The sequence below is a fragment of the Nelumbo lutea genome, chromosome 1 (genome assembly GCF_056320005.1).
Source record: "Nelumbo lutea isolate HS-2025 chromosome 1, American lotus-T2T, whole genome shotgun sequence".
NCBI lineage: Eukaryota > Viridiplantae > Streptophyta > Magnoliopsida > Proteales > Nelumbonaceae > Nelumbo > Nelumbo lutea.
In genome coordinates, this window is record NC_142684.1 from 57,763,284 (window position 1) to 57,774,069 (window position 10,786).

The 10,786-nt window shown below is 36.7% G+C and overlaps 1 protein-coding gene across 2 annotated transcripts; it reads left to right on the top strand.

The window, feature by feature from the left end:
- Nucleotides 1-338: 338 nt before the first annotated feature.
- On the top strand, nt 339-10,563 carry LOC148874698 (uncharacterized). 2 transcript variants are annotated; one of them, XM_088964662.1, is made up of 9 exons: nt 339-815; nt 907-999; nt 1,264-1,368; nt 2,492-2,641; nt 3,329-3,427; nt 3,512-3,640; nt 7,466-7,645; nt 8,934-9,050; nt 10,080-10,563. In XM_088964662.1, the coding sequence occupies exons 1-9, from the start codon at nt 525-527 to the stop codon at nt 10,242-10,244; spliced, it is 1,329 nt and encodes a 442-aa protein (XP_088820788.1). In that variant the 5' UTR covers nt 339-524; the 3' UTR covers nt 10,245-10,563. The 2 variants fall into 2 exon arrangements, with proteins under 2 accessions (XP_088820788.1, XP_088820789.1); XM_088964663.1 differs by lacking the exon at nt 8,934-9,050 and having other exon boundaries at nt 360-815.
- The last annotated feature ends 223 nt before the right edge of the window (nt 10,564-10,786 follow it).

The following is a 10,786-nucleotide window of genomic DNA, read 5'->3' on the forward strand; positions in this document are numbered from 1 at the left end:
TTATTAAATACCGGCAAATTAATAGTATCAAAGATAAAAATAATATGATTTGCTCTCTGCCTCTATGTCCTCTTGCAGCATAAATTTTGAAATGTTAATTTTAAGTAAACTAACATTTTTTGTCATGTGAGACGGAGGGGCAAAGTCTTGAAATTTGAAACTTTAGGGGGCTTATCTCGCAAATGAAAGTCCAGGGGGCTAAATGCCATTCCTCCCAAATTACAGGATGGTAATCTAGAATTAACCAAAAAAGAAAAAAAAAAAACAAAACGTAATTACTCTATTCACCGTCCCAAAACTGAGATTAAAGTTTCATAATCTCAAAAGGTTTAAAAGTTAATTTAATTAACAAGTTTTCCGTTGCCTTGCATCAAGGCACTTGACCGGTTGTCCCCTGGCTCTATTCTCTCTCCACGTTAGCTGTGACACAGACAACTGGAAAAGGCGAAGAAACTCTGAAAACCCTAGAAATTTACAGAAATTTTCTCGGAAATGCTCGATTTCAGGTGAGACACTGATCCGCCATGGTGAAGAAGCGCGTGCCGGAATGGCTGAATTGCTCTCTTTGGTCCTCCAATCCCCCTCTCGACGACGAACGCCACCTCCGATATGTTTCGAAATCACCCAGCCCAACCACGGCCACCGCAAACAACGTCAACCCTCCGGATGAACCGCCAGTTCCCCAGCCTCCTCCCAAAGTCATAATTCAACAACCGTCGAAACCGGAAGCCAAAGATCCCCGAGAAGACGATGAGCAGAGATCTCCCAGTTTTTCGCCTGAAGAGGTTTCTCGTCAATCTCAGCTATTGACAGAGGTTGGAGTTTATAGTTTTTTTGTGCCTTTTGGGCTTATTTTGAATTACTGGGTTTGAAATTTTGACTCTTCTTATGTTGCTTTGCAATCAGCTCTCACGGAAGACAATAAATATGCTTGAATTGAGGAGATTGGCATCGCAGGGTATACCGGATGGTGCTAGAATTCGTCCTACCATATGGAAGGTGATGACTTCTTCTATGAACTGCTGCAGTTCTTTGATTAATTTCCTGTTTACAAAGATACATTTTGCTGTTCTGCTTTCTTGTTTCCTTTTTCCCTGTAATTCACGGAAATCTGTTCATCTTTCTTAAATTTAACTTTTCATTTGAGTTATGAATATTGGAAAGTTCGTTTTTTTCTTTGTTATTGATAGAAGAGAAAAGTTCCTTAAATCTGATAAATAAATTGAATAAGGATAAATGATTCTACTTCTAATTGGTTGACAGCTTCTATTGGGGTATCTTCCAAATGATCGCGGGTTGTGGGCATCCGAGCTAACAAAGAAAAGATCACAGTACAAGCATTTTAAAGAGGACCTTCTGGTGAATCCTGTAAGTCGTAGTTAATGCTATTAGTTTTGACTCTTGATGTCTTGGGGTACTGCAGTCAACGACAATATCATCACTTTCCAAGATATTGACAGTGTATTCCCTATTTAACTATGGTTATTGAAGATGTCATACTAAATAATGATGATTGTCAATTTTTAAAGACTAAAGAATCTCCATCAATATAACAATCCCATCCCTCCTATATGAATGCATTTGGTCATTCGCCACATTTTTTGTTGCCCTCTGGATTTCTAATGTTACTTGAAAGGATAATACCCTAGTTAATATGATTTTTGGGCAGGCATGTGAAAGAGGTAGCTCTTTAAGTGAACTGCATTTTCTAATGCCTAAGTTGCAACATATTAGTTACCACATTGTTGAACATGTTAGAGCCAGTTCATTATTTGTTTCTTCTTTTCTGCTATTCCTAGGGACAGCAATTTCTACCCTACCTGGTCGGTACCTGCCCCAACGGGAGGTTTTTTTCCTTGAAATACGGATTTTGGGGCAGGGGCAGGTTTTGGGATCCCAAAACCCATATGTGTACAGGTAGGGTACGATATTAGGCTAAACCCAACCCTCCCCGACCCCATATTGTTGGAAGACATATCAACTTATGTACTAGGTGTTGAATGTAATAATAATTTGAATTTTATGTGAAGGATAATTGATAGTTTGTGTTTTTTACATGTCAGTCAAATAATTGGAAATTGTGATGCTTGTTCATATTATTTTACTTGTTTATTACTTACATATAACAAGAACTAATAGGAAATTAGATGCAGGTTCTAAACCAACCCATTACTCATCCACCCTCAAATGCAGGGAAGGTAGGGTTGGGGAGGGTTTGGATCAACCCACTATGGGTTTTGGAGAGGGTATGGGCTGAGATGTCTAGGGAGGCACCTAGGGTCTAAAATTTACAAAACCCTCCCCAAACCCGCCCCATTGCCATCCCTAGTTATTTCTTTTCTTTGCAAACCGGGAAATAAAAGTTGGAACAGAAGTGTAATGCATATTGGAATTAAGTGAATACTCGTTTTCCTTTAACAATTTATTTTGGATTATCTTCGGTTTTCTTTTTGAGCATCTTGGTTTTCTAAATTTTTCTGTGGTTGGTCAGTCAGAACTCACGAGGAGATTGGATAAATGTTCTGGTCTTGAAAACAACGAATCATGTGAAGGAAGTGGCTTGCTACCAAGATTAAAAATAACTCATGGAGAGCATCCTTTGAGCCTTGGAAAGACCAGCATATGGAATCAGTTTTTCCAGGTACTGTGTGAATGGTGTTTTCTTGACTAGTGGCCATTGGCTCTATACTTGAAACGACTTCTGTTTTGCATATTTAGAAACTTCTTGTTGATATTTGGGTGAATCAACTATGTAGTTTAACATTGGCCAAGATTGTGGGCAGACATCATTTCCAGCAATTGAGAAGATTATTACCGCAGGCTTTTAGTAGTTATACTAGGAAAATGTTTGAATATTTCTGCATTATTTAACCTGTTGCAGTTTTTTATTCTGTAAAGTCTATTTGGTGAACATGCTAGTCGTTTTCATTATTCAGTTGACAGTTCGCACTTGAAATTTCCTAGTTCAAAGGTCAAAGCATCACCCAATAGTTGGATGCTCCTAGCCACATTATATGAACCTAATAGCCTCTAAAAAGAAAAGAGGATATCCATGTTGTCAAGAACAGCTTATTTAGTTGTGTGTAGGATCATTAGTTCAGTTGATATTATTTTTAAGAGTAAACATGGCTCCTGGTGTCTTAAAGGTTGTGGGTGGGCACATGATCCAGGTTTTATGTCTTTTCAGTTTATATTAAATGCTAGTAGCCTATTAACATGTTATGCCCTAGATGTGGGATAATGGTGCTGCTGCCATTGTTAGTGGATAAATTTAGTATTGAAAATTATTACTATATGAATTATCACATCCCAACTCCCATGTTTGCAGGACACTGAGATCATTGAGCAGATTGACAGGGATGTGAAACGCACTCACCCAGACATGCACTTCTTCTCTGGGGATTCATCATTTGCAAGATCTAATCAGGTGAGCTGTTGTTATTGACCGTGAGATTAGTCATAGTCATGATTATTCCGCCCAAGATAAAATGTTCCCCTTTCATATTTTCAGGAGGCTTTGAAAAATATATTGATTGTATTTGCAAAGTTAAATCCGGGTATAAGATATGTACAAGGGATGAACGAAGTTTTGGCACCTCTGTTCTATGTAATCAGAAATGATCCGGATGAGGAAAATGCAGTAAGCAAATCTTCCCTTTCAAATCTTCTTTTTGCCCTTAAAAATTTCTTGCATTTTTAACTTGAATATTCAGTTTATCACTTCATTTTGTGGAGATACAACTCCAATAATACACAAGAGCTTTTTTTGTCATGTGATTTTTTTCTCTTCTTGTTTTATTTATTGGTGAAGCAGATTTTTCAACAAGAAAATGATAATCCTCTTTTATTCAAAGTCTTATATTGTTGTTCAACAATTTCAATGGAGTTCCTTTTTTGTGTTCTTGCTTCTTATTTTCTTTACTCTGGAGTAGGGCTACAAACGGATTAAATCGAATTCGAATAAGGGCATATCTGAATTTAATTCAATAAGAAAAATATAAGATTCAATCCAAATCCATTGGATATTCAATTATCCCTATTCGAATTCAATTTGACAACATTATTGGATATCCCATTTGAATTTGATTTGATTCGACTATAGAAAAAATACTATGTTTCAGAATTTTTTTCTACAAAAGAAAAAGATATCAGAATGAGAAAGGTATCCAAAAGAACCAAGAGTACACTACAGCACGCCAAGAAATCCCAAAAAAGTAAAAAAGTTGAAGCAAGATGAAGCATAAAAATGTAAATACACAAGTTTGATCTAAAGAGAGAAGAAAGATCGGTTTTTTGGAGGGAGATTATAAAGGCTTAAACATGGAAGGGTTGAGATGCTCATTCCTCTTCTGAAAGATCTCAGTTGCTTGTAGTCCCACATACAGTGGAGGAGAGGTCGAAGGGGGATATTTTCTTTCTGCAACCTGGAGAACATTACCACTTGTCACAGGTTGCTTCTCTTTGGGCCATCTAGGAGAATTGGGGATGACATTTGCTTCAGCAAGTGGCTGTTATTGGAAACACACACACACACACACACACACGAGATATTTCATTTTCTGCTATGTTTTTAAAAACAGAGCATGTCTTACTTACTGGGAATGTTTCAAAGAATAGAGTCGTATGGTGGGAATGTGAGCAATCTTGGGCCAGTTTTCTTCTCCCTCTCATAATCAGCTCCTTGTTTCTTCAAGGCACAGCCAAATTATCAAAGAATGGAGGCTGTTAGGAAGCTCCTCCTCCAAACAGACTTGGTATTTTGAGACCAGTAGATAGAAAGAAGTATACGAGACTGGATGTATAGATCTTTGATTTGGAAAGTGAGGCAAGATCTTGTAACCCAGCATCCTCCAAGATGAGTTTCAATTTATTGGTAAGTCTGGGGATGGCAATTTTTCAGCGAGCAGCGATGGTGATAAGGCAGCAACTAGTTTAGGTTAAGGGTTTGGTTTGGAAAAGCAAAGAATTTCAGTGACCGACTCTATTTGAGATTCTATCTTGAATCGATCGAGGACTTTGTTTTAGATTTATTTAGTTGGACCTTTTTAAGTCCAGCTTCTAAGGGATTATAATGCGTTTTAAATATTCGTAATGGGGGTATAAATGTCTTTTAAATAACACATGTAACATATATAAAAATTATACAAAATATATTGAACTGAATCGGAATTTAGCAGATTGAGTCAGGGGATATCTGGATTTAAACTGATAACTTAACAGATGGCAGTTTCTGATTCGATTCAATTTGATTAGTTCTTGGTGGATTTCTGGATCCAGCATAAACAGATAGAGTTTGAATTCAAACCAGATCGATATTTGATCATTTGCAGCCCTACTCTGAAGCCTGCCTAGTTCTACTTAAAGGTGGACAATTAGTGTGTTTATTTAATCGGATCGATATCCCAAGGTTTTCTTTATCCTTACTCTGGCTAAACAGTCAGCTATCCAGTGGAACATGTCCAACAGGATGCACTACTCCTTGGCATCCAGCCTCTCTAATGCAATAATAATACATCCATGAACCATTTACCTTGTCCCTCACCCAACCTATCACCACCTTTAAATCCCCTCTACATTCACTTTAATTTTTAAGTAATAATTAAAAAAACTATTATCATATGTGAGTTTGAAGATGTACAAAAAGACACTTTACAGTATAGCCTGCAATGCTTTACAGTTTACTCTATACCACCCTCTATATCTAAAATAATAGACCAGTTAAATACACAATTTGTTTTCTTAAAACAGCTGAAATATTTAAGAGACAAGACCCAATCCATAATGAGACTGCTGGCATTATACAGAGCCTGGGAAAGTCTTTATCTCTTTTCCATAAAAATGGCCTATTTCTCTCTTTCCAAATGCACCAACTAGTAGCACAGGGAATCATAGACCACATAATAGAACCTCTGAAACCAAGAATGGAGGATCTTTCTTACCAATTTAGGGTGTGACCAAGAGGAAACAAACAAGAGACTGAATAACTTCCAAAAGGGGCACCCATTGGGCACAGCAAGAAAAGATGATCAGCAGGTTCATCCCTCCTCTCACCACATACAACACTTGTTTTGGATGGTCTACCATAAACGCCTTATAAAGGAACAAGTAGATGAAAGATTCAATTCTAGGAGGAACCTACCTTCCCCACATGCTATTATAATTGATAGAATAAGTGAAGCCACATAGAAAGAGAAAATTGTGAAAATTGCCATCTTGTTCCTCCTTCAGAGCCATCTCATCCCTCCTATCTGGGAAGATGGGACTGCGTTAAGCTTCTGCAACAGGGATGGAAGAATCCATATTTTATGGTTTTATCTCCTAACCTAGATTATACAACAATTATGAGCCTCTCAAAGAGACAGTGGAAGAGTTATATTGAAATAATTAAAAGAATGTATGTTAGATAGGATTTGACAAAAATTTCAATATTTCTTTACATTGGTTTTTTCTTGGCATTTTCTTTCCTTAGCTGGGATTGTACTTGTGTCCTTAAAGATGCAATTAAACATTTTAACAAGCTAATTTCCTTAATTCTTTTCATAACCATTAATCTGCTTGGTTCATTTAATGCATGTAATGTTTTTCTAGATGTAAAATCCATGGCTCTTGGCTAACAAGGTTGTCATCAGCCATACAATCACTGAGTATCTTCTAGCAGGAAAGTCATGGTTGAATTTTCTGTCGTCATTTTATGATCATGCCTTCTTATTGGGTTAGTAAAAGAAGATGATGAATGCCTCTATGTATCAAGGCAAAGCTAGGCAACAGAGGGGTGCCTAGACATTGCCTAGTATGAGTCTTTTAAAATAAAAAAATAAATGTAATCCTAGGGTAGTTCCCTAGGTTTCATAGTAATAAGCAGTAATCTTTAACTAATAATTACTACTAAAGAAAATATGCCTCATGACATAAGTATAAACCTCATATCAAAACACGTAGAAAAGCAACATATTTATGAGAAGAAACAGAACAATGAAAAGAAAACATAGAAAATATTGGGGCGGAGCCCTTGTTTTGGTCCTAGGAAGAAACTGCAAGTCTTATTGGTTGTTCTCGTTTGTCAATTGGATAAAATCTTCAAGTCCTTTCTTACTTATCAGTTCTGGTTTTAAAGTTTTAAAGGGTTCAAGGCTATGTCACTGACTTGAGTGTCCATTGAACCCAAACAAATTTGAAAATAATAAAAATAAACTAGTATAATAATAATAATAATAATAATAAACTAGTATATGAATAGTTTAGTATCTATTGTAATACTTTTATTAACATAAAATATAAAATTACTATGTGGCTTATTTATATAAATATGTGGGCATTTGGGTGAGGCAACTCTCCAAGGGAGCCTTGTCACGTAGGTGTCGCCTTTACAATTATGGCCTTTTCTAGAACAAAGGCGTCTATAACAATGTTTTATTATCCTCTAATTTCATTTGTCTTATACTTGGCCTTTCTGGCTTGCATGCAGGCCTTTGCAGAAGCAGATACATTCTTTTGTTTTGTTGAATTGTTGAGTGGATTCAGGGACAATTTCTGTCAGCAACTTGACAATAGTGTTGTGGGCATCCGTTCCACAATTACAAAGTTGTCACGGCTTTTGAAAGAACATGATGAAGAGCTTTGGCGTCATCTTGAGGTCACAACCAAAGTAAGAGCTGTTTTTCCATGTCATATCTTTTTTGCTTCTAATAATTTTAATGGCTGTTGAATAAGATTGAAATACCCACTCTGTGGGCAATACCAGGATATAGTTCCCAGTCAAAGACTCCATTAGGCGATCTCAGATACTTGTTCTATGTTCTGTTAGATGGTTGAAATAAAAACATTACCAAATGTCTAGGGAAAAGAAACCAACCAAAAACTGTCTGGTGAAAGGAAAAGAAAGTAAAAGAAGAGAAAATTGATTTAGTCCAGATTATTAAATTATCTCACTGGGTTGATTTTTATTTTAGTTATATCATAGAACATTGCCGCTGAATGGTTGGTTCAGAGTTCAGACACCATATTTGTGCAATATATTGACCTTTGGCAACAGGAAAGATGACAAAGGATGAGTTGTCTATGGTAGTGCCAGCTGTGCCTGGTTTGCCCAATTTTGATTCAACACCGAATCTTTAGGTGGTTCTTTAATGAACTAGAAACAACACTGTTGGCTATTTCAATCCTTTTTTACTTATGCATGGTGTAGTTCATATTAAGTTATCCCACTGCTTCAAGTTCAACTAATAAACAAGGGTGCTTGTACAACAACACTTCTGTTTAGATTTCTCCCACCTGTGTAAAAAGAATATTATTGTCAGCTGGTACAAGGTGTTTGATATAGTGCCTTCAAGTATAAAATATAGACAAACTGAGAATGGTCTGATGTTCATCGACAGCTACAAATACTGTGTGAGAGTAATTATTGAAAATGAAATTGTGTAACTGGAAATAACTTTATATCTGACCCATAAAGTATGACAAATGGACCATAAAGGATTATCAATTTTGAGAAATTCAATTGTCCTTGCAAATTTTTTGAGAAAACATGAAGATGCTCTATTAGTGACACTAAAGACTATCAAGTTTGATAACAATTGAAATGGCTGAACTGAATGACTTATTGCTTTGTTATTTAGCGAATAAATTATTAGGAGGTTGTGAGCTCCTTAATGGCTGAAGCTGAAGTTGGATTAATTACAATAGCTTTGAATATGTTATTGTTTAATTATTATATCCACTAACAGAAAAGCAATAAATCATTCAGTTCAGCTATGATGTTTAAAGGACTAGTATCATATTTAGACATCTCTTGGTTGTTCAAACACTAAGTAGAAGAATCCATGGTATAGAAGCTTTTGATGATTCCGCTTGGTTCTCCTAACAATAGACTTAAAATGCAAGCTTGAGCAATCCTCACTTAAAATGTCTGATTTCTTTTTATTTGGAAATGATAGGTTAATCCACAGTTCTATGCATTTAGATGGATAACCCTCCTGTTGACTCAAGAATTCAATTTTGCGGACAGCCTTCACATTTGGGACACACTATTAAGTGATCTTGAAGGTCCACAGGTAAGGGTTTGTCTTGTCAATCTATTGACTTTGGATCTGCTGGTCACATCCTTCTCATAAAGCACTACGGCTGCACATCAGGAATATCTCCCCCATGAAGGCATGTAGTACAAGAGGTTTCCTCAAGTGCGGCTATAAGATCTTCTGGCCAGCATGCTATGTTCAGCAGATTTGGAGTTCTGGACTACAATCTGTTATGTTCACATAGGATTCCTCCCCCCTTCTGTTTTTTGTTTCGTCTTATTGGTTGGGGTGAGCGAATGGGTAGGCTTCTACCTGGAACTGTATGAAACCGACCTCGAACCGGCCCTACCCAATGTGTTACTGGGTAGAGTCTGGTTCCAAATTCTTGGAACCAACCCCCACCCAGGCCAATTTTAGGGTCTAGGGGTTTACCCTACCTGAACCAACCTGGAGAACTGGCCTTGGTTGGCCGGGGTAGAACTGGTCTTGGAACCGAACTTAGTGTAAAATAAATCCCATAATACTTTGAGAATGTGAAGATTTGAAGTCTGGTACTCATGGTTACAAAGACCATGGCCTCACATAACCATTGGACCACTTAAGTGAATTGATAAATTTTCTTCAATTTAAAATTTAAATATGTATAATATTAACATATCATGATAATCTCCAGATTAAACTACTTTATTTAATCAATAAAGATAATATAGGTTTTGACCTATATATATAATCATTATTCAAAGTCAAGCTTAACCATTTTATGATTGCAATATTATTATTTTTATTACTATTATTATTATTATTATTATTGTCATCATAAAGAACAACTTCCATGGATAGACCTTGGAACCAATCTTGACAGGGTAAGTTCCAGGTTCTGCCTTGGGACTGAACCAAACCGAACCAACCCATGCTCATCTCTACTTACAGTTATAGGCAAAAGCTAGCTGTTTGGAAACGACTGGAATCCATCTTTTTATTTGCAAACAACCCCTTCATTTCTAATATTTGAAGACTTGTGTAACATACAAGACTTGGTGTTGATAAGATATACTGTTGCACCAGGAGACGTTGCTTAGAATATGTTGTGCTATGCTGATTCTCATCCGGAGGCGCCTATTAGCAGGTGATTTTACTTCCAATCTCAAGCTACTCCAGAATTACCCTTCAACCAACATAAGCCACCTCCTCTATGTTGCTGACAAGTTGCGTGCAGGATCTGCTGGATAACCTCCATTTTGGTTTTTTTCCATCCCCTCTTCTTTTCTTGCCTTTTTCTTTGCCTATTTTTTTTGTATTACAAATTTGATGTTTGTATAATTGCTAGATGTAAATGTTTGTTTAAATTAACCACTTCGAGAGAAAATAGTTTGCTTCAGCCACCTCCTGTCATGTGTTTCCTTGACCTGTAGTGTCCTTTGCTATCTGTACGAGTCGTTTTTTTTTTTAGTTCTGTGACTTCTGTCTGAGCATTGATACCAGGCAACATTTGTCATTCTGATTGGTCGAAAATATTGTACCAAGAAGCATCAAATCATTTTTCCCCTAATCTTGCTTGCCATGTTCAGATCTTCTTTTTAGTTAGGGGTGCTGGATTAGCAGTCCTGGTTCAAGCAACCTGGCTGATTAGCTCTTGCTGGAAAAAAAGTATCATTTTATGTTCTTGTAGTGGTTCTGTCATTCTGTGAGGTAGAGAAAGTTTGAGCAACCAGACTTGTAGTGTTCCAACACCCAGTCCCGATTTCCAATGTAATTGTTGGTTTGAGCTCAGA

Bases quoted from the DNA above. Each gene is read 5' to 3' on its own strand.
- LOC148874698 (XM_088964662.1), top strand. From the start codon at position 525: ATGGTGAAGAAGCGCGTGCCGGAATGGCTGAATTGCTCTCTTTGGTCC. The intron at 1,369-2,491 runs GTAAGTCGTAGT...GTGGTTGGTCAG, and splicing joins AGGACCTTCTGGTGAATCCT to TCAGAACTCACGAGGAGATT. The intron at 3,641-7,465 runs GTAAGCAAATCT...GCTTGCATGCAG, and splicing joins ATCCGGATGAGGAAAATGCA to GCCTTTGCAGAAGCAGATAC.